Source organism: Drosophila subpulchrella, chromosome 3R (genome assembly GCF_014743375.2).
Source record: "Drosophila subpulchrella strain 33 F10 #4 breed RU33 chromosome 3R, RU_Dsub_v1.1 Primary Assembly, whole genome shotgun sequence".
Lineage (NCBI taxonomy): Eukaryota > Metazoa > Arthropoda > Insecta > Diptera > Drosophilidae > Drosophila > Drosophila subpulchrella.
This window is the reverse complement of record NC_050609.1, coordinates 12,571,563-12,595,971: the sequence shown is the minus strand read 5'-3', so window position 1 is coordinate 12,595,971 and position 24,409 is coordinate 12,571,563. Positions and strand designations below refer to the sequence as shown.

At 44.9% G+C, this 24,409-nt stretch overlaps 8 protein-coding genes across 16 annotated transcripts; 5 read left to right on the top strand and 3 right to left on the bottom strand.

Moving 5' to 3' along the window:
* The first annotated feature begins 221 nt into the window (after positions 1-221).
* Positions 222-1,466, top strand: LOC119552789 (histone RNA hairpin-binding protein). The gene is made up of 2 exons (XM_037862620.1): positions 222-542; positions 605-1,466. The coding sequence occupies exons 1-2, from the start codon at positions 387-389 to the stop codon at positions 1,280-1,282; spliced, it is 834 nt and encodes a 277-aa protein (XP_037718548.1). The 5' UTR covers positions 222-386; the 3' UTR covers positions 1,283-1,466.
* Positions 1,467-1,994: 528 nt separating this feature from the next.
* LOC119557192 (eukaryotic translation initiation factor 2D) lies at positions 1,995-3,865 on the top strand. Its single transcript, XM_037869845.1, has 2 exons — positions 1,995-2,485; positions 2,544-3,865. The coding sequence occupies exons 1-2, from the start codon at positions 2,086-2,088 to the stop codon at positions 3,833-3,835; spliced, it is 1,692 nt and encodes a 563-aa protein (XP_037725773.1). The 5' UTR covers positions 1,995-2,085; the 3' UTR covers positions 3,836-3,865.
* A 3-nt stretch (positions 3,866-3,868) lies between these two features.
* Positions 3,869-5,626, bottom strand: LOC119557200 (phosphoglycerate mutase 1). The gene is made up of 3 exons (XM_037869858.1): positions 5,452-5,626; positions 4,454-4,951; positions 3,869-4,206 (listed from the first exon to the last, which is right to left on the bottom strand). The coding sequence occupies exons 1-3, from the start codon at positions 5,552-5,554 to the stop codon at positions 4,040-4,042; spliced, it is 768 nt and encodes a 255-aa protein (XP_037725786.1). The 5' UTR covers positions 5,555-5,626; the 3' UTR covers positions 3,869-4,039.
* Positions 5,627-6,229: 603 nt separating this feature from the next.
* On the top strand, positions 6,230-7,256 carry LOC119555817. The gene is made up of 2 exons (XM_037867438.1): positions 6,230-6,411; positions 6,481-7,256. The coding sequence occupies exons 1-2, from the start codon at positions 6,308-6,310 to the stop codon at positions 7,163-7,165; spliced, it is 789 nt and encodes a 262-aa protein (XP_037723366.1). The 5' UTR covers positions 6,230-6,307; the 3' UTR covers positions 7,166-7,256.
* Positions 7,257-7,396: 140 nt separating this feature from the next.
* On the top strand, positions 7,397-8,833 carry LOC119556737 (UDP-xylose and UDP-N-acetylglucosamine transporter). The gene has a single exon (XM_037869150.1). The coding sequence runs from the start codon at positions 7,522-7,524 to the stop codon at positions 8,509-8,511; it is 990 nt and encodes a 329-aa protein (XP_037725078.1). The 5' UTR covers positions 7,397-7,521; the 3' UTR covers positions 8,512-8,833.
* Positions 8,812-15,423, bottom strand: LOC119556726 (aminopeptidase N). 2 transcript variants are annotated; one of them, XM_037869129.1, is made up of 8 exons: positions 15,142-15,423; positions 11,509-12,208; positions 11,287-11,442; positions 10,507-11,223; positions 9,790-10,453; positions 9,526-9,731; positions 9,098-9,406; positions 8,812-9,037 (listed from the first exon to the last, which is right to left on the bottom strand). In XM_037869129.1, exons 2-8 carry the CDS (start codon positions 12,201-12,203, stop codon positions 8,812-8,814), a joined length of 2,973 nt encoding a protein of 990 aa, XP_037725057.1. In that variant the 5' UTR covers positions 12,204-12,208; positions 15,142-15,423. The 2 variants fall into 2 exon arrangements, with proteins under 2 accessions (XP_037725057.1, XP_037725064.1); XM_037869136.1 differs by lacking the exon at positions 15,142-15,423 and adding an exon at positions 14,861-14,875.
* Positions 15,424-16,469: 1,046 nt separating this feature from the next.
* LOC119550170 (UDP-N-acetylglucosamine transferase subunit ALG13 homolog) lies at positions 16,470-17,143 on the top strand. The gene has a single exon (XM_037858708.1). It carries the CDS (start codon positions 16,513-16,515, stop codon positions 17,026-17,028), a length of 516 nt encoding a protein of 171 aa, XP_037714636.1. The 5' UTR covers positions 16,470-16,512; the 3' UTR covers positions 17,029-17,143.
* Positions 17,058-24,208, bottom strand: LOC119550132 (V-type proton ATPase 116 kDa subunit a1). Of its 8 annotated transcripts, XM_037858653.1 has the most exons (13): positions 24,125-24,208; positions 23,601-23,740; positions 23,094-23,270; positions 22,860-22,988; positions 21,361-21,461; positions 20,656-20,697; positions 20,145-20,271; positions 18,634-19,789; positions 18,359-18,576; positions 18,144-18,149; positions 17,749-17,959; positions 17,513-17,684; positions 17,058-17,448 (listed from the first exon to the last, which is right to left on the bottom strand). In XM_037858653.1, the coding sequence occupies exons 2-13, from the start codon at positions 23,715-23,717 to the stop codon at positions 17,346-17,348; spliced, it is 2,559 nt and encodes an 852-aa protein (XP_037714581.1). In that variant the 5' UTR covers positions 23,718-23,740; positions 24,125-24,208; the 3' UTR covers positions 17,058-17,345. The 8 variants fall into 8 exon arrangements, with proteins under 8 accessions (XP_037714581.1, XP_037714564.1, XP_037714616.1 ...); XM_037858636.1 differs by lacking the exons at positions 20,656-20,697; positions 21,361-21,461 and adding an exon at positions 21,881-22,038; XM_037858688.1 differs by lacking the exons at positions 20,656-20,697; positions 21,361-21,461 and adding an exon at positions 21,881-21,972.
* Between the last annotated feature and the right edge of the window lie 201 nt (positions 24,209-24,409).

Below are 24,409 nucleotides of genomic sequence, written 5' to 3'. Positions count from 1 at the left end.
TTTCAACAATTTAACTGCTAAGAGAATTCCTTGCATCATTTGGCTTCTAAAATTTTGTACCTATGACAAGATCATTTTTTTTTAGGAAACCGTGTTATCGTTTAATTCATGCAAGCATTGCTGTAATAGTCAGATAAATAACAAAATAAATTGAAAGAAAAATAATTTTAGAAATCTTTATAAGGGACCGTTTGGCGGTTGGTTGAGCAGCCCACTCTACTGCTTTTTGCACCACCATTTACCTGGGCACACTGTGCATCGCATCACAACAAAAAACGCGCGAAGGTTCAGGCAGAAAACGCAAAACATCGCGGCGATAACATCCTCGCCAGCAACGACCGCATCCTTCGCATCACAGTAAACACTCGGAACACAAGCGCGCAAACATGCTCTTCGAGGATCAACATATGTCCGTGGACAACACGCCGCAGAAGGGCTCCGGCAGCCTGAATTCCTCTGCATCCTCCATCTCGATCGATGTGAAGCCCTCGATGCAGAGCTGGGCCCAGGAGGTTCGCGCGGAGTTTGGCCATAGCGACGAGGTAAGTGACAGAATGGATGCCAATCCCCAGAACCCTTTCACAGCAGCTACCTTTGCGTACAGGCATCCAGTTCCCTAAATAGCAGCGCTGCCAGCTGCGCTTCCTTGGTGAAGAAGGAGCCAGCCGAGATCAAAGAGGAGCCCACCGAAGGCGATGGTCGGGAGATGGCCTTTGAGTTTCTGGACGGCGTCAACGAGGTCAAGTTCGAGCGCCTGGTCAAGGAGGAGAAGCTGAAGACGCCCTACAAGCGACGCCACTCGCACACTCCGCCCAGCAACGAGAACAGCCGCTCCAACAGTCCAAACAGCAGCAACTCCTCGGCCAACGGGGATGCAGCTGCACCCAAAGGTGGCAATAACCAGCGCCCCAGGAACCAAAACAAATCCAGCAGCTTCCGGGGCCACAAGGAGGAGAAGCGGGTGCGCCACAATAGCTACACATCCTCCACCTCGTCCTCCTCCTCCTACACCGAAGCCGATCCCGCTGTCCTGGCCCGTCGTCAGAAGCAAATAGATTACGGCAAGAATACGGCTGCCTACGAGCGCTACTCGGACATGGTGCCAAAGTCTGAGCGGGCTCGCGAACATCCGCGTACCCCGAATAAGTACGGAAAGTACAGCCGCCGTGCCTTCGATGGTCTCGTGAAGATCTGGCGCAAGAGCCTCCACTTCTACGATCCACCCACCCAGCCAAATGCCACGGCCAAGAACGACAGCAATTCGGACTCGGATTCGGACTAAAATCTTGTTATCGGGCCGGGCTACATTTTTCAAATATAACTTGGGGGTCTACCTACTTATTATCAGTCTAAGTACAAATTCAAGCTAACTAAAACTATGAATCAAATACGCATTTTCAAGTTGCAAGGCCGTGTGCGGAAAATTGTTACCACAGATGTTTTGTTGAATAAAATGGCGTCTTACAAGATCTTGGGTTTTCTACCTTTTGCTACCTGAGAAGGTCCTTGGGATTTCGCCTAATTTTCCACAGCGCCGGTCGCTGTTAATGCGCATGTTGCGTGGAAGTACGATTGGCCAACTAAGGAGTTGGGATTTCAATGGCTATTATATGACTTTAAATTTAGGATTTAATTTACTTGGAACTTTCTTCAGCTCATAATAAATATAAAGACGTAAAGGTTCTGCGGGAATGGGACTTTAATTCTTTCTATGACGATTGGTTACAGTGAAAACTACAATAATAGATTTGAAAATTTACCTTTTAAGGAGGTAGATAGGATAAACAATTTGACCAACTTAAATTTTTTCGCATACTGTAAAGACTTCAAAACTGTAAAGACTTAAACCTTACAGAAAAATGGAGATTTTAGAGATATTTTTTATTTTTAATGCAATATTTTAAGCACCTTATCTGATTGCTAAATGAATCCCATAAACATTTTTACCTAGTCAAAACTAGCTGAAATATAGCCAGATTAGCACCTCCACTACCCAGTTGTTTGTTTTCCCTGTGGCATGTGGCCAGTCCAGTCCATCAGTTTGACCAATTTCTTAAGCACTCACCGGACCAAGCCGACGCACAGATGTTTCTCAAGCCGTACAGACCCAAGAGCAGTGCTGCCCTCAAGGGATCCGATAGCAAGAAGTTCCGGCAGCGCGTGGAGGCGGCCTTTCCCCATGTCTCTGTGGATCAGCTGGTGCCGGCAAAGGCGGCTGTGACCCAGGTGAAGATCCTCACCCACGGCGGCGTCCAGAGCATGGTCTACTGCGTGGACAAGCTGCCCTTGTTCTTCGAGCTGGATGGTGGTCAACTGGTGCCCACGCTCTATACCCTGTGGTCCATTCCCGACATCCTGCCCTATTTCACCACCCACGAAGGCGTTCTTCCGAAGCTGACGAACGGAGCGGATCTCATGCTGCCCGGAGTGGTGCCCCTGGGCGTGGGATTGAACATGTACGGGCACTACAAGAAGGGACAATTGAGTGGGTATCTAATTTGGACTCACTGAGTGCTTTATAACAAGTAAACTTCATATTTTAGTGGCTGTAAACCTCACAAACAACAAATCCGCGGTGGGTCTGGGCCAACTGGCTCGCTCCAGCGACGATTTGTACATGTGCGGAGGTCATGGCGTGGCAATCAAGATGCTCCACCTCTTTGGGGATAAGCTCTGGTCCCATGAACCTAATTTAGTTCAGCAAATTCCGCTGGTAAGGACAAAGGCCTTGTCTGGGGAGGATTTCCCTGCCCTTGGTTCTGAGACGGAAAGAAAGAAGCCGACTAATTCTGCTGCTCCAGCTCCGGTGACCTTCGCTTCCGTAACTCAGACAGAGGAACTGGAAACAGGAACAGCTGCTCTGTCCTTAGAAAACCAGGAAACCCCGGAATCCGATGATGAAGTCGAGGACGAAGCCTCACCCGAACTGATTCTCAAGAATGCCTTCTTAGCCGCCCTCAAGAATAATGGAAAAAAGCTGCCCCTGCCTCTGTTGACCAGTAACTTCTACAGACTCTATGTGGTCACCGAGGCGCCGGATCAAATCGACCTGAAGAAGACGCGTTACAAAAAACTGTCCAACTTCCTGGCCGAGATGGTGGATCAGGGTTTCATTGTGGTGCGAGAGGAGAGCAAGGGAGTGGATAAGATAATATCTGTGGATCTGGAGCATCCGGAAGTGGTGAACTTCATAACCGATGTCAAGGCGAACGAGGCGAATGGAGCGGCGTCCGAGACGCCTCTATTCCACTCCGAGCTGAAGGAGATGTACATAGTGACCGACGTGACGGCGGCCTTTTTCACCAAGCTGAACTTTAAGCGAGGCGAGGGAATTCCAGCGGGTCAGATCAAGAAGATTGTGCGGGAGTACGTGAGTAAGCATGGACTCATGCATCCGTTGACCAAGCTGGTTCGTCCGGACGAAACTCTGATCGAGCTGTATGGCAACAGGGAGGCCTCGCTGAGCGAGATGTGCTCCCTGATCACCAGCAAGATGGAGCACTCCTACCAGATGTGCAGCGGGAAGGACACGAGCGGCAAGCCCCTGATCCAGATGTCCCTGGCCACGCGATCCGGCAATAAGAAGGTGACGCTGGTCAGCAACATAGAGGCGTACGGCATCATCCTGACCGAGTTCATCAAGCTGTGCAAACAAGGAGCCGCTGCCAGCACCAGTGTGGTCAAACTTCCCCACCAGAAGCACGAGCAGCTGCAAATCCAGGGCAACCAGGTGCGATTCGTGCACACACTGCTCACGGAAACCTACAAGGTGCCGCCCAAGTGCATCCTGGGCCTGGAGCTGGCCAAGGATGGCAAGAAGAATAAGAAGAAGTGAACCTGATAATAAACGAAGCCTTTGCCTGTCCTCTGAGTGTTATAATAAATTATTTATTAACTGTAGTGGGGATGAACCAATTACTGCTACGCGGAACAACAACAACGAATGGTATTGGCTATATCTTGAACAGAAGCGTAATCAGAATGCTCTGACTTGTGCCGGATTTGTGTGGATTCTCATTTGGTTAAGCCTCATCCGTGCTTACTTGGCCTTGCCCTGGGCAGCCACAGCCTCGATGGCCTTCTTTACGGTCTCCTCGTCGCCAAGGAACTGCATGGACACCACCGGCTTGAAGTTCTCGTCCAGCTCGTAGACGAACGGAATGCCCGTGGGCAGGTTCAGGGCCATGATGGCGTCCTCAGAGAGATCTGGAATAAGTTTGTAGGTAAGTCTTAATAAGATAATATATTTTTTGAGTGAATATAAAAGTACAAATATCGGTTCTATAAAAAGTATATATAACAAATTCAAATTCTATAAAAAAAAAGCTCATTCATATATGCAATTTTAAGTCTAAATATATAAATAGGTGGCAAAAATATCTTTTTCAAAATGCAATATTTTCGTTACTCCCCTAAGTCTTTTATAATATATTCATATATTTAGTATACTCACTGTCTAAATGCTTGACGATGCCGCGGAGGCTGTTGCCGTGGGCGGCAATCAGGATGCGCTTGCCCTCCTTCATCTGGGGAATGATGACATCGTTCCAGTAGGGCAGTGTGCGCTCAATGGTCAGCTTGAGGGACTCAAACTGAGGGAACTCCTCGGGCTTGGGTCCGTCGGCGTAGCGGGCATCCTTGACAATGTTGTCGTAGTAGGGATGGCCCGGCTCCATTGGTGGTGGTGGGGTGTCAAAGCTACGGCGCCAGATCTGGACCTGGGCCTCTCCGTACTTGGCAGCGGTCTCGGCCTTGTTCAGACCGGTCAATCCACCGTAGTGGCGCTCGTTCAGGCGCCAGGTCTTCTGGATGGGGATCTCCTTGTGGCCACTGGCCTTCAGGATGCTAGCCAGAGTCACCTGGGCGCGGGTCAGCACCGACGTGTGGGCCACATCGAATTCCAGACCGGCCTCCTTGACGGCCTTACCGGCGGCTAGAGCCTCCTCCTGACCTGGTAAAAAATACATAGCATTAAGTATACGCCTTGTTGGGTAACTACAGACGGACTTCCGTGATTCAAAAAATTTTTGTTTCAGACTGATGGTTTTTAAAGAAATCGATAACCTTTAAAACTACTTCAGAAAAATAGAGATAAGGTAATGGAAAAGTACCGAAACGTTGTATTTTGGAACTTTTCATTGAATTTAACAATAGCATAATATATATAACCACTTGTTTGCGAATTCTTGAGCTTCGAAACTCTTTTTTTCTAAAAACTTTTTTTCCACTTCAAGAAGTTGGTTTTCAAGATTTAATTGTACTAGGTCAACAAAATTGGAGTTATTTAAAGATATGCAGGCAAAGTTTGATTAAAATGATAAGAAATCTTCTGTTAAACTTAATAAACCGAATTTCCTTCAACTTGGGACAAGAAACACATAACTTTTCAGATTTTTACCGAAAATAGTTTGAATTACGGAAGGTGGACTGAGTTTGATGTAATCACCTTACCTTTTTCGCTGAGGTTGGCGTCGTACCATCCGCAAAACTGATTCTTCTGGTTCCACTCGGACTCGCCGTGGCGCACCATCACAATCTTGTACTTGCCGCCCATGTTAGTTGAATTAATTAATTTACGGAGAATTGTGTACACTTCACGCGACCGCCGACTGCAATATGTGGGAATTTCTGCTGAAATTTGACCTACAATTTGCCCGTGGAGGGCACTGGAGGTGGTGGTCTGGCTATTTTCTAGCCACTTTTGGCTGGTTGGAAATAGTAAAGGCATTCCATTGGGAAATCGATACGGTTTGTTTAAAATATTTTACTTATATATTGACTAAAATTAAAAACTTTTGAATGCAATTTTTTGTTTATTTTTTAGGACAATATTTATACTATGTAAACTTTTTAAGTCCTTTGTATTTCCATTATTTTTCTGGCTGCATTTCAGCCACTTTTGGCGGTATTGCCATTCCGTCGAAAATAAAACGCAGACCTAAATTCTGGGCTTATTAGACTCAGTATGGTCTTATTAGAAATTCGTTTCAAACGTTTGGCGGATTTCTGATTTAACAAACTAATGTGCAATAAGATATCAACCGCCCTTTAACTATATTCTTTTGTATGTTTCTGTTACATTTTATGGATACATATAATTTTTCCTTTTAAACTTTTCCTTAACTTTTGCAACTTTTCCATTAAAATTTCGCAGAAGTTTGCACTTCTCCACTTTCAACAGGTTAGCATCCCCCGCAATTTGTATCGTTCGCTTTTGCCATCACTAGTTTGTTGTTATAATTTTCGCTGTTGCACGAAAACATTTAAAAAATATCATTCTAAATTTTACTATTTGATAAATTAAAACATGTGCGAAAAGGTCACCGCCAGCTGTAATTGGCCCCAAATGGCGGGAAACGGCTTGGATCAACTGGTGGCCACCCGGTTGTCGGACGAAGATGTCTTTATAAAGTGAGACAAAGGATTCCACGCCCAGAACTGGTTTTCATCTAGTGATTTCGCAATCTCCTTTGTCCGCAGGCCCGATTTGGACGATGTCATAAACGAGGAACGCGCCGTGCTGTTCTCCATGCAATCCGCAGATCAGCCGCCACCTTGCGAGCTGAGGTTCCAAATCCAGGCTCGCTACAAAATCGCAGCTCTTACTCTTATTTGCAGTGCTCCCAAGGTGGAGCTGTTCATTGGACCCTTGCAGGAGTACTGCGAAACCATATACGGAACCTGCGTCGACGAAGAGGATCCCGAGGTTCCGGTGCGACCCTATCGCTATGACATGGAGATCGACCGGTCCGGCATCAACGACATAAATCTGAAGATGCTCACCTCGGCCAGCGAGATCTGTGTGTATGGAGCCCTGCTTCAGGTGGCACCGAATCCCAATGGCATAACCACCCAGTTGCCCAGACCAGTGGATCCGCAAATAATTCAGGAACTTTTGCAAAGGGGCGGCTCGAGTCCAGCGAAAAAGGAGGAGCAGGCCGAGAAATTCCAACAGTTCATGTCCCTGATGAAGGGCTGTTCCCCGAAAGTGGAGGTGAAAGCCCAGGAGGCTGTTCCCACCACCGATGTGGAAATCCTTAAGGGGCACATAGACATGAGATTCGAAAAGCTGACGCAGTTGGTGGCCAAAAGACTGGACAATTTCGAGGCCCAGCAAACGGAAAAGCTAAATAAAATTATTGCCTTGCTGGAAAAGGAAAAATAATTCAAAACAGCTCATATGTAATTTTTTGTATCATTCATCATTGTATTTTGTAATTGTATTGTAAGACTGTCGGTGCGAATATTTCGAATGTGATTATGCAAAATATTTGTCTTTAAGTTTGGTTTTTGAATTTAATGTAAATTTAATTAAATAAATTCTTAAATATTTGAATCTCGGCTCTTTCGATAGACCAAAATCAGCTGTGCCGGCGACGAAACTTATCGATAACCACCTGTGGGCTTTGTTTACGTTTTTCATGGCCGAAAAGAAAGTTGGCTTGAAAGCTCGCCATGGCCCAAATCAAAGGTTAAAGTTGCTGGGGATCGTCACCCTTCGCCGTCTAAGTATCCAAGTCCATGAATTTATCCACCCGCGCTGTTTTGGCCACTGGCGGCGTCTTTTTGGGCTGCTGCAGTGGCGTTGTTTTCCTGGAGCTTCTGGTAAAACTGGATCCCGGCGCTGGAAACCTGATAACTGCCGCCCAGTTTGCATTTATTGCCCTGGAGGGCTTCGTCTTCACCTCGAGGTTCGGATTGGCCAAGCGGGTGATCAGTCTGCGGGACTATGCGCTCCTGGTGGCCATGTTCTTCCTGACCAGCGTGTGCAACAACTATGTGTTCGAGTTCAATGTCCCGATGACGCTGCACATGATCATCCGCGGCGGCTCCCTCATCTCAAACATGTGCCTGGGCACGTTGATCCTGAAGAGAAGCTACCGGCTGAGTCAGTACATATCGGTGGTCATGATCAGCGTGGGCATTTTCATCTGCACGTACTTTTCCAGTCCGGATTTAGGTGCTAAGGAGGATCTTGACAGCACTGCCAATACGGATATATTCTGGTGGCTAGTGGGCGTGCTCCTGCTGGTGCTGGCTCTGTTCGTATCCTCCTACATGGGCGTTACCCAGGAATTGCTGTACCGACGTCATGGCAAGTGTGCCAGGGAAGCTTTGTATTATACCCATCTGCTGCCACTGCCCGCCTTTCTGCTGATGCAGGATAACATACGGACGCACTGGCTCCTGGCCTACGCAGGGGAGTTCTACCAGTTACCTCTCCTGGGCGTAGCAGTGCCCCTAATCCTGCTATATTTATTAGGAAACGTGCTAGCTCAGCATCTGTGCATCAGCTCTGTTTACACTCTGACCACAGAATGCAGCTCGCTGACGGTTACTTTAATCCTAACACTCCGGAAGTTTATCTCGCTGGTCTTTTCGATCATATACTTTCGGAATCCCTTCACCTTGTACCACTGGCTTGGTACAGTGCTAGTCTTTGTGGGCACCTTAATGTTTGCAGATGTGATCCGAGTTCCCAAAAGAACTCAGGCTGTGAAGCAAGAATAGGCTTACGCAAATTTTGTGACGAAAAATGTTTTAATTCCATTTACATTTACATTTAAGTACAAATTAAAATTACAAGACTCTCATAATTGTTATGAAAAGAAGGCATACATTAAAAGTAATGAAAAACGTGATGCTCTGGACGATCTGCCAAGGGCTTTCTCTCTTTGGCGACACTGAATTGATAAAACACACGACATAAATACTAGACATAAATGCATTGGTGGCCCAACCTATGCAGTTGCAGCTGCGGAATCTAATACTGCTGCAGCCTTGATCCAGCCAAGCCGCAGGACCCTTCCCTTACGCCCGCGCCTCGTTCTGCAGCCACTTAACGATTGACTTGTAGTTCTTGTTCATCCAGTCTACGCTGGTCTCGATCTGCTCCACTATCTGTTGGATGGGTCTGTCGTAGTCCCAGTGGGCATCCTTCACAAAGTTCTCGAATTCGCCCAGCTGGAACTTGGTATTGAACCGCTTTGTGGCGAACTTAAACAGTGTGTGGATGTTGGAAATCTGAGAGCCCATGCTGCAAATACAAATAGTATTAAGGACTATCTGTAATACACTGGACTGTGTTTCTACTTACTAGGTCTTAATCTCTTGCCAGTTGTTGCGCAGGAAATCAAAAGCTATCTGTTGGCCGACTACCGTACTGGAAACTGCAGCAAATACCCGGAACAGATCCTGTTTTCGTATATGTTGCCCGGCGATGCCGCGACGCAAGTAGCGATAGAGCAACCAGGGCTCCTTGGAGCAGCCGAGGGCACTTAACAATAGGTCTTTCTCCCCAGGCACATTGGTCTTCAAGAAGCGCTCGAAGGCAAAGTCCCATTCATACTCAGTTCCGTATTGTATCGCAGAGCAATACACGACGCCCCTGAGATTTGGTACAATGCTGCAAAGTAAATAATCGATGGTTATACATTTGATTACAAAATCATAAATATAAAATACAGGCGGTCGTTAAAGATATTTGATCTCAAATATTTTAAGGAAATTAAATTAATTTCTTACGGATTGTTTGAATCAGGATTCGGAGTCTGAACCCAGTTTTGGAAATGCCTGCTAGCCTCAGAGATGCACTGCTGATGACCCAAATGGCAGGCCATGCCCAGAATATCGGCGCGCTTCAGCTTTACCAGGATATCCTCCGCATCACCCTGCGAGTCTTCGAATCCCACCTGATCGTAGACCTTCTTCAGCTGCTTTAGGAGATAGTTCTGCAAAAAACAATTGCAATGAATTAGCCAGAACGTAGAGTTAGTCCTGAAAACAAACCTTTAGCAGGTCATAATCTCCGGAGTTGACGAACATTGAGTCGATAAAAATGAAGTTACTGCTGGCAGCCTTCCATGGCACATGACCCAGTTCGTGACCGAGGTAGCGGGTCAGATTCATCGCGGTTTCGTAGGAAAGATAAGAGCCCCTGGCCAAGTTCATCACATCATCGATCAACTGGGCGCGATTGGCTGGAGCAATATCCTCAAAATGTCTAACATCCATAAGGTGTTCTGTGATTGCCCTCCAGTTTTCTAAATCATAGTTAACCCGATAGTAACCCGTTTGCTGGACATTGAAGATGAACCACTTGGCCGTGGAGAGATCCCTGTTCTCCAGCTCGTACAGCTTGGTGCGGGGCATCCATGTGGTGGGTCGGGTGTTGGCAAAGTTCAACTCCGAGTCAGTGGTAAATGTGATGGGAATCCACCAGAGCAGACTCTCATCTTCCCTGGTCGTGTTGGTGTACACAAAGCGAACCTGCTCCAGGCGGATTACATAGGAGTTGGGGTGCCTCGATACCTTGACGACCGGATAGCCCGTTTGCAGCGTCCACGTGTCCATGATCTCCTTGACACTTCTGCTGTGGTCCAGCAATCCAGAGGACTTTGCCTCATTTGTAAGGAAACGCCACAAATCGTCCTGCGTTGCGGAATTATAAGCCCTGGAAATAATTCAGTTAAAATATATAAATCAAAAATAATTTACAAAACCTACATCTCCTGAAGATATTTGCTAAGACCACGGCGGAAAACTGGATTCGTGAGAAAGTGGGCCATCATGCGAATAATAGTCGATCCCTTGGCGTAGGAAATTCTATCAAATATCTCTGTAATCTCCTGCGGATTAAACACTTCGTGGGAGATCTTGTGGGATGTCGATAAGGCATCCAGCTGGAAAACAGTTTGCAGCTCATTGACCACAAACTGGTCCAATTGCTTCCACTCGGGCGCAACTGCATCCGCCGTCAGGTATTCCATATAGCTGGCGAATCCCTCGTTTAGCCAGATATCCGACCACCAACTTGGAGTGACCAAGTTGCCGAACCACTGATGGGCCAACTCATGACCCACAACCGAGGCCACGCGTTGTTTGTTGTTGGCCGTGGCCACACCTGGATCATAAAGCATCGCTGTCTCCCTGAAGGTAATGAGACCCCAGTTCTCCATAGCTCCCGCTTGGAACTCTGGCAGAGCAATCATATCGATTTTCGGCAAGGGGAAAGTAACATTGAAGAAGTCCTGCAGGAATGTCAGAATTCTGGGACCCACAGACAGCGCATACTCTGCTGATTTGATGGCATCTGCTCGAGCCCAAACGGAGAAATTGCCAGAGGAGATGTGCGTAAAGTCGGATATGGCATAGGCCACCAGATAGGATGACATGGGCAGCGATTCAGCAAAGTGGTCCCACACATAGCTGGGGATAGTGGCGCTAAAAGGTAAAAAGATAACGTTTAAATATAGTAATACTAGGGATTTTAAAGGCAACACTCACTGATCGTTGCTGGACACAATGGGCATATTAGAGACGGTGGTCATATTTCGGGGACGAGCGATATGCAGGGTAAAATTGGCCTTCAGGGCGGGCTCATCGAAGCAGGGAAAGGCACGACGAGCATCAGTGGCTTGGAACTGGGTAGAAGCAACCCACCTGAAAGGACCACAAAATAAGGTGTGTAAGGCTCATGTTAGCTTTTAAATATTTATCTAAACTGACCTTGTTTCATTTTGCACCTCGTATGAACTGCGGTAAAATCCCTGCAGATAGTCTTGGATAATCCCATCAAATCGTAGATCCACCACGTACTCCACGTCCTTTAAAAGCTTGTCGTACAGCTCGATAACGAAGAACTGCTTGGCTCCCACCAGATACTGTTTGTGGATCCGCAGACTGTCCAGATCCAGTTCTCCATCTGGCAGCACCCTACGGACAGCGGCGTCACTTCGCGAGATGTTCAGCTCCTCAGCATGCATGGTGATGTTGTAGCAATCTTCCAGCACCCTTATCCTGATCTGAACACTACCGGCAAAGGAGAAGTTGCCGCTGAGCTGCGGTTCCAGCGTGATATTGTATTTCAGAGGGCGGATGGAGCGCGGTAGACGGACATCCCGATCGTATTTCGGTGTTCCATCTTGTCCGGCTTTCAGCTTCCTTAGATGAACACTGGTGCAGACGATGTCTTCGTCGGCTGATGGCTCCAGCTCAGCACACGTGGCAAAGTTATAGACAATAAAACCCACCGCAAGTAGGGTGCAGATGAAAAAGGAGGCCAGCAGGATGGCAGTGGTCAGGGATACACTATATCGACGCCCCACTCGCGAGAAAGTGGTGGTTGTGGTGGGCGTGGCGGCATTTGTGGAGCGGTTCTCCATGCTTAGATTCTCGTGAAGCGGAATCTCCTTGACTACCATGATGGCTGAAAAATAATATAAACAGTTTTAAATTAAATTATAAATTATTTTTGTATGTATGAACAAAAATAACAGAAAGGTCTTACATAAACTGAAAATAATAGCTAAGGTAATCGCTTTTTCCTTAAAAATCAATTCGTATTCCTTGAACCGGAAGAAACACACCACTTCCACTTCCGCTGTAGCGTTTAATACATAACCTACACAAGTAACATAATATCCAACTGCAGGCTGCTCATTTTGCAATCTCGGGGTTCCACTTAAGTGGTTTCTCTGGCCCCGGGGCCAACCCCTTTGGCTATCTCGTGTTCCGATTAAATTGCGTAAATTGCTCATGAGCCATGTCCTTGTGGTTGGTTGACAAGGGAAGCCACAGGAAGGGGTTTGCGCAAAGAGTTTTCGAGTAGGAAATCGCTTAGTTTGCTGTTCGAGGGGTCGTCAAGATCGTAACGTATTCATTAGCTCATCATCAGTAGGGAAAAGTAATGGACGGCTTACAGCGAGAAGCAAAAAATCATTGTTCATTTAATGACAAAAATGAGATATTATCCGACACGATACCTAAGTTTACAAATATGATCTAATAAAGACGTTGTTACACTCTGCTAAGGCAACTGCTTAGTGGTTAAGAATTTAAAGAATCGGGGGTTTTAAGATGATTTAGAATTTATGATTGTAAGGCTTGCTTATATTTTGTTATTATTTACTTGCACATTTGAAGTATACGGGAAAGTATTAATGGGTGGTTTGCGCGCAAGCTTGAGAACTAGCTTTTGTTAGGCCAGTTAAGTCACCTGGCTGGTTTTTTACTGGTATACCGGCTATAGCTGCGTTGGAGATCTACTTGCATCTGGTGAGAAGGGAGTTTCCCCACTGCCGGCGTCAACGAAAGAAATATACATATGTAAATTCGTGATATTTCCCATTCAGGAGTTCTGTCTGGAGTTAATATCTGGTTGTCCAGGAATGCGTTGGGTATTCCAAGTCCCCGAATCAATATAAGGCCAGTTGTTATACTACAAAAGTGAATATATACAAAGCTACGGTCACAATTTTATGGCATTTTGCAATAAGCTTGTTTACTATTACTAGAAAATAAGTTATTATTTTGAAATACCCAACTCGAGGATTAGTATTGCACTTTGGATAGCAATCCTGTAACCTAGTTTTTAATGTTACTATACTTAAGAATTTGTATGCTAAGAAGGCAAAAGCTTCTATTATTTTGATCGCATCTGTTTTAATGAAGATACTCTTATCAAAATGTCAATGGCCCCGGGGACTCGTTCTTCGGGCTACTTTATACTAAAAGCTAATTTCTTTTAGCACAGTCCGCCAGATTGTAGCTCAACCGAGAAGTCCCCATAGAGCAGCGCTATTATCAATTGGCAAAAGTTTAAGCACAAATTGAGCGGGCAACATCGCCGTCGTAAATCAACTTATGTATATGTTCATGCAAATACGTCCGCCGGCTAATTGAGTTATGGCATTAATTTGATCAGCTTCTGCTTCGGCTGTAGCCTCCATTTGGGGCTCCCTGCTCTTTCTCCTTCGGCTGCTGCTGTTTTTGCAAATTGCTGCAATTAAACGCCGACAACTATGTACAAAAGTCAACCCCGACGCTGGCACGATGACCTTCATTAAAATAAGGCTGCAAATGATACGATGCCACCATCATCCGCCCACTCCACCCTCTCCGTTCCCCGGGGTCTCCGGGTCGCTCGTCGGGGATCCAATTTATAGCCATATTTCATTGATAAACTGCGTGTAAGCCGCTGGCGATGTGTCAGCATATGGCGATGGGTAAAGTTTGTACACTTCAAATCACGCATTTAAAACGATCAAGTGAGTGTGCATTTTTTATATATGTATGTATGTAAATAGATTTATAAAAAATCAAAATGGAATTGATAATCTTAAAAAAGGAGTAGTGTTTTTTAAATTACTTCTATCTTTTTGGTCTCTTTTTTTTTGTCAGGATTATTGTGCAAAATATTATTTCCAGTGTAGCCAATTAATAAACACAAGGACATGGTTGTATGTTAGTGAGAAAGTGAATATTGACAAATCATTGTGTAAAGCGGAGGGGGAGGAAGCCATGAGAGAATACAGAGGGGGAGAAGACATGTAAATATTGGCTCTTCACACACCCACGAGATTAAGACATTAAAATTAAATAGCTCAACTTTTTGCTCTCCCATCAAAAAAAAAAAAAAACAAGAGAGCGGCAATTTATTGACCGTTGAGTGATGGCCCACGCGTGTGTAAGTAAGTGTGGGTGTGTATTCTTTTTGGGGGTATGGGGTTGGGGTGTAAAAAAAACAGATCTCTGGGCCTCCAGATAATTTGCACGGGTGCTCTAATTGAATTTTGGGCCAGTACCAGATGATTTCTACAAATTTGGATAGTAAATAAGCGAGAGATCATCATAAATTGGCGAACATGATCATAAGGGGAGGAAAGTTTCGGACCGGCAAATTTATGGGTCCTGCGTGAGCTTCTTATAAAATCCACCATTTCGGTCTGGAAAGTGTTTGTTTTTTTATATTAATCGTTGCCAGATGCGAGGCAAACTTGGAAAGCGTTTGCAAAATAAACAAACCGAGAGGGTGCAGAAATAAAAACAAAATTAAATGAAGTGTTGATTAGTCAATTACCTTCCGACGTGCAAGCAACAGCCGGCACTGACAGAGAAAAAAATAGAACAGATAAATTTTAATATTTAGATAATATGTCAGGAACTAACATTCCCAACGCTGTATATTAATTGATTTAATTTATAGTTTATTAAATTCAAAAATTTGGTTTTAATATTTGGGTCAGCAATGTAAAATTGTCAGTTTGATCAACACACCATATCCATTTTTTACAGTGCACACACACGCACTTATCACCCACACAAGTGTAGCCTTCGAAACGTGGGAATAATTTAATTTACCGTTTCACCTCCGTCCTGGAACCGTTTGTCGGACTCTTTCACACCTTTACCGTTATGCTGGCGCGACACCGATGCAAATTGTGTTCACCCACACAGTTGGGCCTTTGCAGACGCCTAATTAATTGAGTTAAAAGTAAACAAATCACTTGAACTAAGGCCGAGCTGCCGAACAAATCAAAATGCAATTTGCCAAGGGACTATCACTAAAGCACAGTTTTTATTTACTTTTTCAACGAGCGCGCACACAACCGTTACGCCTAACGGTTTGGAACTGAATCCGGGTGGATTCGAGAATTCTGGAACCGGCGCAACAAGTTGCAAGGCAGGGTTGTTACCTTGTCGCACAAATTGTTTTCTTCTTCGACCAGTGTTGTGGAACGAAGAACCTTACAACACACACAAACACAACGTAAGTGTCGGCAAAACGTAAGGCAACGTAAGTGTCAGTAAAAAAGGGAGATGCAAGATCGCTCTCTCCGAGAGAAGCGGAGTGAGAGCGGATTCGAGAATCGAAAACCGGCGCAACATGTTGCATGGCAGGGTTGTCACCTGTCGCACAAATTGTTTTCTTCTTCTTCCTAGCGTCGACCAGTGTTGTGGAACAACAACACACAAACACAACGTAAGTGCAAACGTAAGCCACCGTAAGTGTCAGTAAAAAAGGATGCAAGATCGCTCTCTGCTCTGGAATAAAGAAGCTGCGAACTTTGAGAACAAGAACATAATTAATATTTTTTTAGTTCCTGGCTATAGCCAGGATAAGACTCAGCCGAGATCAATAGATTGATTGATATTATCAAAATTAGCCGTTATTTCAGAAAGCAAGGTGTGTGTACTCGCTTACTCCCACTATAAAGGTAAGGTGCTTGTCCTTACTAACAACGTAAACAAAACGTAACATCAAGTTTTCTAAACATTTTTTTTACATGCGCATTTCGGGGATTTACATTTTACGTGCGCTTTTTGGGAATTTACGTTGAAATGTATAAAAGCAAGCAAAAAGTAGAAAACGCCCTCGGTGGCCAGATTTGTACCTACTACTTCTTCTACTACTCTTATACTACTCAATGCGAATGCGATTTTCGTCCTATTCTCTCGAGAACAATTGTGTTTGGCGTGAGAGTATACTTACATTAAAAATTAAATTTAAGCATTTTGCTTAAATCAATCAGCTATTCCAGTAGGAGTTTCATATATTTATTTTAGACCCTAAACTCGCAACTAGTTGCGAAAGTAACGGTTATTGCCGGCGTTTTGAGGTTACAGGCCGCCCATTTAAATGGAAGGCGTTGAAGTTAAGCGGCGTGAATGGCAAATCCGAAGAAGAAGCAGCACTGGAAACAGCTGTGACTTGTTAAATTCCTCACCAAAATGCATTTAAACAATGTTTATATTACCGTGGGCACTACCAAATTCGATGCACTCATATCAGCTGTAACTTCAGAACCCGCTCTGAAGGCCCTGCAAGACCGGAAGTGCACTAGACTCCTCATACAACACGGAAATTCGCAACCGCTAACGGATAAGGAAATCCTTCTGATTAGTAAAAACTACGGAATCCAGATAGAGCAGTACAAATTCCGGCCAAACATAGAGGATATCAAATCTGCAGACCTAATTATTGGACACGCAGGAGCAGGAACCTGCATGGATATACTAAATAACCGAAAGCATGGACTCATTGTTATTAATGACACACTCATGGATAATCACCAACTGGAGTTGGCCAAACAACTGGCCTCTGAAAACTATCTGTACTATTGCAAAGTTTCGGGTTTGGACACCCAGCTAACCTCCCTGGACTTTGAAGCCCTAAAACCCTATGAAACCCAACCAGAAAATCTTAAAAAATTTGTTTCTGCCATCAATGAACTAATGTCCCATTGATAACCAATAAACATTCCAAGAAAACCAGCCTTTTTTTATAGCCAACCCCCAGTGGGGTTAGCTTTTGCTATTTATTTGAGTTTACATGTGTAGTTAATAAACACGAGAACGTCTACGAAGAACATTAAATATTATTAGCAATCTAACGCTTGCTGGGGCTATATGAGATAGATAAATTCACGACAATAGAACATTAAAGCGTACATATTTTTTGTTACTGTAACTGGTAAATTCCACTTATTTGGATAGTTAATTTCATAGAACGCAATGAGACTCTCAACGTGCTTTGGTTGTTGCTCCATCCGATTCCGCAGCATTTACTCCTCGACAGCGGCAGATCCATTTTCTATTATGGCATCGAACGAGAAGGGTTGGAAGGCGTATCCCTGTCCCTTGTAGAACTTGCTCTGGAACTCGACCCTATTATAAGAGATAACCATTTGTTAGAAATGATTCCGGGTCATGTATGGGCCAAGACACTTACCAGTGAAGACGCAGAGTGTGCAGGAAGGCGGACAAACCCTCCATAAGCACCAGAATGCCAACCGTAAGAATGGCCCAGAAGGCAAACACGCAGGTCAACACGATGCCGCCCACGGGACCCTCCTGCTTCAGGCCAATCGAGAGGACCATGGTCCATAACACCTCAGCCAACTCTGTCAGATTATAATAGTTAGTGATAAGTAGTCCCATGAGATTATAGTTCATTTGATGTCTTACGGGCATGCGCCAGGGAGAGCGCCCACAATCGGAGGTATGAAGCAGTATGGGAAACCGAACCCAGAACATACTCAATGGTGTGGATGCTCTGGTGAATGAAGATCTCGGACAGCTCCTCTTCCTCCTCATGACCTCCGCCACCGCCATGGGATCCGCCATTGGACACGCCGCCAGTCTCCGCATCCGAAGTGGCACCAGCGATGGGCTGAACCTGAAAACAATGGGTATTATTGACTGTATTATAGGGGAATATGCAGAAGAACCAAAGTCAAACTTCTCCAAATGGCAAAAACATAAAAAAAAGAATATTTTTCAAATTCCATTAAGAAATTAAATTAGGAAGTATCCAATTAGAGAAGTTCAACCAAACATCGAACACAAACGACACGACTAACCTCTTCCTATGGGTTGTGGATTGGAGTGTTTTATTTTATTCGGTGTGGATTTGGTTAGGGGATTGTAATTTTGTTAATTGGGAGCACAAATAAAGAAGAAGCAGTTAGTATAATGTGGAGAGCTGGGAGTGCGATGTGCGTTGATATGTTGTGATGTGAATGGAACTCTTTTTCTATGGGAACTGATGGAGTGCATCGGTTGGGGCTACACTTACGTTCGCTTGCTTGCGAGCCTGCATGATGAGCAGCGGCTTAGCCAGCAGCATTACGGGAATACAGCCGACGGCAACCAAGACGAAGAGCACCTGAATGAAGTGCTGGCCAAAGAACATATACGTCTCACATTTCTCTGGCGGTGGCTTAGGCGTATTGAATAGCACCATGTCAATAAAGGTGATCAGAATCGAGGGGGCACAGGCTTCGGAGTAGGGCTCTAAATACAGGAAAATGTGTTAACTAAATCCAGATACAACAGAGAGAGAGAACTCACTGTCATTGGTGGCTGCGAACTTGATCCATTTGATGAACATCAGCAATACCATGTAGAAGAAGAGCAGCAGCAGGAAGATAAGCTGAGGAATAAACTCGTACATCAGCGAGATCCTGTTCCGGAAATACGTGTGGTTGTGCCAGCTCATTACTACGCCGAAGATCATGTGGACAACGCCGAAAATAATCGAAATCTTCATCTTGTAGGCATTGTGGAAGATGATCTTGTTGGCCCCCGCCACCTGCCAAATGGGATCCATGCCGAACGGATACGGGGCACCCTCGTAGTCGCCTTTCGGGCTCAACTGCAGAAACTTGTTATCCATCACCGTCGACTTGTTGTAGGACAGGTGCCAATGGGATCCAAAGATATTTAGCGACTTGGAGAATATATCGTTGTATATAAGACCAGTGTACATGGAGAAGACGCCCATGAGGAAGATGATATAACGTCCGCCGAAGAAAATGTTCCAGATCTCGTTGTCCGTCTTCTGAGCTGCCAGTCCCTTCTCCTTTCGAATCATCCAGAGACCAAAGAGCGCCATAATGGCACCATGGCCCAAATCTCCAAACATCACGGCAAACAGAAAGGGAAAGGTGATGATGGTGTAGGGAGCCGGATTCATCTCCCGATAACTAGCCACTCCGTAAGCATCGATAAGCGCCTGGAAGGCCTTGGTGAACTTGTTCGTTCGATTGTAAGTGGGCGGATTCTCGAACGTCTGCATGCGGTTGAGAATCGGCGGCACCGAAGATCCTGATCTCTCGGTTCCGCGACGCAAGGCCAGCTGGATGGTTTCGATGTCCAGCAGCGGCACCCAACACTCGGCGATCAGACACTTCTGGGTCACGTCCAGATTGAAGAGATTCAGCGTGTGATAGATGGCCTTAATCTTGCGCACCTTGACAAACCAGTTCTTGAGGTTTTTCGCCGCTGCAACGAGAACGCGATGGCGATGGTCCTGCGTCTGGCCGAGGACGGTGTTCAGATCCTCAATGCGAGTCATCACACCCATGGCCATCTCGCGACGATCGGCCGGAGCCTCGGGGCAAGGATAGAGCGTGGCGCGGAAGCCCTCGCAGATCTTCTTGACGCGCGTCTTCAGTTGGTCGCCCTGGAAGAAGATGATGAACACCGACTTGTGCACCTGGTCGCCCTGGAAAATATGTAAATAAAATAGATAGTTATTTAAATACGAGATGGTTCTTAATTAAAATATGGATTACAGAGGCTAAATTCATAATTTAAACATAAATTTACTTCAGCTACCCAGACATTTGTAAACCATTCAACTACTTTGTTAAACAAGGCAAGATAAGATAAGCTGGGTTTTATTTATTTAGATAAGACATCGGAAGGGTAGTACTTAAGTGATTATAAATAAATAACTATAAGTATTAGCACAACTTTAAAGAACATACTATCTTTAGCTTATTAAGTAAACAAATGAATCAGTTATGGATTTAAATATGTTTTATAAATAACTAGTTAGGTTTTGAGTTCTGACTTACGTTGGTGGGATCCTCCAGCGGCGTCTCGATCATCGCCTGGCGAAGGAAGACGTTGCCCCTGCAGGCGCGCCACAGCATCCGCTCGAAGGCCGGGAGTCGCTCCCTCAGAATGACGCCAGCCACAAAGCTGTGAGGGATTGGGAAGCAGCGATTAGTGACACATCTCCGCTACGGTCTATCCAACAGAGTCATTCCGGTTATTTACGACAAACAAGGAAAACTAAACTCTCAAGCACAAGTTACCAATGGACGCGCGTGGCGATAGCAGGGTTTGGGATGGATGAGAAACTGGGTGGGATCGATTGGATGGGTGAGACGTTAGCACTCTGAATTCTGGGCTGGATGCGGGACAGTGCTGGGAGGCGAGCGAAGCTAATGACATGGCTCTATATACAGCTGATTGACCGATCGATACAAATACGATTGATGAGCGCCATTCGTTGGCTAATGGATTCGAGTTTGACTGATTGTTTGGCCTAGTCTTGTGTTTTTGAAGGGGCAGGGTACCAACCATGGAAGATAATCCTCACGTTCGTTCGATTTCTCCATGTAACTAAATATTTTCAATACAATTTTGTCGGTTGGATATTTTTGTTTGGGGAAGAGAGGAACATAAGAAGAGAAGGACGTTTAATTTAGTTGTCTTCAATGTGTCATTCTTTTGGGATTTTGCACAGAAAATTATTGCTTGAAACTCCGAGAGACTCCAAGTTGATCGGAATGAATGGACATGGTTCGGTTAATCTTTGTCTTTGGCGGCGCAGCTGCTTTGGCTTTTGGTTAGTTTGGCATTGGCGGCAATAAGCAATAATTTTGTGTGGCATATCGCTGGTTAGAAGCTAAAAGAGATTATGTACAGCTAAAAGCTTCCTTGGGCGGGAAGAATGGCCTGGTCTTGATATTGTAAATATTACTATGATAATTGGATATGTACAATAGACATATAATCAGATTGAAATGTAGAAAGTATAAGATTTTAGGATATATATAAAACCTGATGTGTTACCATAATAAGACAATTACATAATTTAAGATTATTATGCAAAATATGAATATACCCTAACCCTTATATCTTTTAAAGTATAATGCAATGAACAAAGTGTATTATTCCGTAATACACTTCTTCGCCCAAGGAACATTTTCCTGCTGATGGAGCTATGCCCATTTCCCAAGTGTGCGCCTGCCCAGTTTTGGATGCTGGTCGCTGGATACGTACCCGAGCTGTACGGGACCCATGGAGGCACCAGCGGTGCGCGCCTCGTCCGTGATCAAGGCGCGGGTCATCGACTCGGTGGTTTGGTTAACGCCGCCTTCTTGCTAGAAATTGTGAATGGTGGGCAAAGGTCATTTCGACACTCGACTTACGAACGGGTTAGCTTGGGGGTTAACACTTAGGACAAGATTAGTAGAACCGCCTCCGAATCGTGGTTGTTGGACTTTTTGTGGCATGTGGGGGGGATTATTGGATTGGATTGGATATAGCTTGGAAACCGACACCAGAGCAAACAAGTAGAGTATGTGCTTAATGTTTGAAATCAATTCGATAGCCTAACGCATGGAACACAGGGAATACACTCATCAATTGTACATGGATGTGGGACACAAACAGCAAGGAGTGAGAGGAGCAGGAGAGCGAGTGCGCGTGGGTCTTGGCCTGAGTTTAGTTTTCCCCCCATGTTCTGGTCGTCGTCCGTGGTTCCGTGGTTCCCAGGTCCCAGGTCCGCATCAATATTTACCCAAGCTTTAAATTCTGGCCCGGCTGGCTGGCCCGGACACCCTCCTCGCCCAGCAGCTGCGCCTGCTCGTCCTCGTTCTGGTTGTCGGCCATCTGCGGATAGCGCCGATATTTGCTGGATGAGTATGCGCCACTCGACTTGTACACCGTGGGCACCGACTTTTGGCAACACACAACCGGCAGTGGGCAGGGCATTGGGTGGTGTTTGTGGTTGGGTGTTCGTGGTGTGTGCAGTTTTGTGTTTGTTTATTCGGTTTATTGATTTTTGGTCGGGGAGTGGTTGATTGATTGATTGTGTATTGATTGATATGGAAAAATAAAATGTAAGAACGCATAATAAAATAAAAGAAAATATCAAATAATTAATACTAAACAATAAGGTGACACAAACATCTAGGTATATATAAACAGAGTGTGGGCGAAAATAAGAGCAATTTAAAGGGGAGTACACGGAAATGACCCTAAAAAGCAAGCATGAAAAGCGGGGTCCCTGAAACCTCTTCTTAATTTCATTTTTTATATCATAATTTACTTAAATCAAAACAAATCTGATTTCAGCTTAAGATCTTCTACATAATTTCGGAAACCCCATATTTCTTCTTGATTACTCAGGAACACTTTCGATAGAAACAATAACCATAAACTGATGTCAAACGCACAACTACGGAATTTCTACAAACTCAAACTGAGGGGTAAAGCACACATCGTTTGCCTTTGGAAACGGAGAAGGAGGAGGTGGAGATTCGTGCAGAGTGGTCGGGGGAAATCATTTTGGTGTGTGGTTCTGGAGGAGATTGCTTATGTAACTAGAAGTCGTGGCTGCCACACTTGTGTTGTCGGTTGGGAAATTGGTTATTGCTTAGAAAAGTTGGTTAGTTATCAGGCGCTTCTCTGGCCGCCATATGTTATTTGGAAAAAGCGGTTTCCGATCGCGGTTTGTTAGCTGATACCCATAAGCCGTTGCTCATGCAGCTGCTTACCTCGTCGAAGAAGACCTGGGTTTTGCGGAGAATGTGCTTCAGCTCGGTCAGCTCCAGAAAGTTGCGCTTCAGGGCCTCGGCGTTCTGATTCACCTCCCTCAACTCGTTCTCCAGCTTCTCAAAGGTGGCCTAAAGGGCGGAGAAGGAAGCCAAAGAAGTAAGCATGTGGTTAGCAAGCAGGGGATAAATAAACAGAGTAATATTAAGGCTAGCAATGGTAACTTCTGCCTATACCTCCAGGTCGATCATCTCTCGGGGCTGCGGAGCCTCAGGACTCTCCCCGGTGTCCAACATGGGTATGCCGTCCTTCTTGATCTCCTTCTCCAGGTAGCGCAACTTGCGCTCCATTTCATCGCAACGACGCACTTCATTGACGAACTTCCTCTGGAAGGCGTTCACATCCGGATTAAGCTGTGGATTTGGATAAAGTTATTTATTATTCAGGGAACCAAAAATATTATATTTATGCGGCGAGAAAAAAGCACTGGAATTCAAGACATTACATTTCTTAATTTTTGTTGGATTAGTTGTAAAATAAAAAACCAACGTAACACGTGGATATACTAGGAACTTGTATATGTACATATATAGTGGGGGCGTCATAGGTTTCACAATTGGAGGAAACGTCTCTTGGAATATTAAGTCCACATAAGTAGGCATTGCTTGCGTTTGTGGTTTAGGGGGTATAGTATATCAGTGCTGTTTTTTCCACCGCAGTTTTATGTAATCCATACTACTCACATCTCGGAACTGGACCAGTCCAAGTTCTCCCAACTCGGAAACGCAGGCGTAGGCCGCCTCACTCTGCAGGAAGAGCTGGCATAGCGCCATTTCCTCACTCCGGAACAGCGAACCCATTGTGGCAGCCCGATCCCCGATGTCTGCGAAAACAGAAGAGACACTGAATCAGAATATATATATGTATATGTACTATGTCCCCAATGAATCCAATGATTCATATGTATGATCCCAAAACCGCGACGGCAATCTCGGTTTCTTTGAAAGATTGGCGACTAATCGTATACATATTTTCGTCCCCATCGCGATATCTGTAATCTATACTATATACGCGGAGATTCGATTTCTATACCCCATACATATATTGATTTTTCTCCGCTGCAGACAAAAAGAAAGTGCTACGTTGGACCCGGATGCCAAGGTTTACGGGCTCTTAAAAGGTCACCAAGTTTGAGGTATGGCTTTATCACAAGATCTTTGGGTTTGTTAATGTGCCCCTCCAATATTAACGTTTATAAATTAGTTACCAATTGATTAAAAATAAATATAAATTCGTCCAAGAAATTCCAGCAACCCGAAGAAAACTATGGAGTATGACCATATAAGGTCTGTCAAATAATACCATGCGGTTCATTTTAAAAAAACATTTGAATGTTAAAAAAATATTAACATGAACCAATTTTATAGAACTATAAGCATGCTTAGATTTATAACGTGAGTTTTTTATTTTTAATTAATACAGGGGGACAGATGTTAATATTTATTTGCAGTGAGAACGGTTCGAGTTTAAAATGTTGATTTGCTTATGCCAC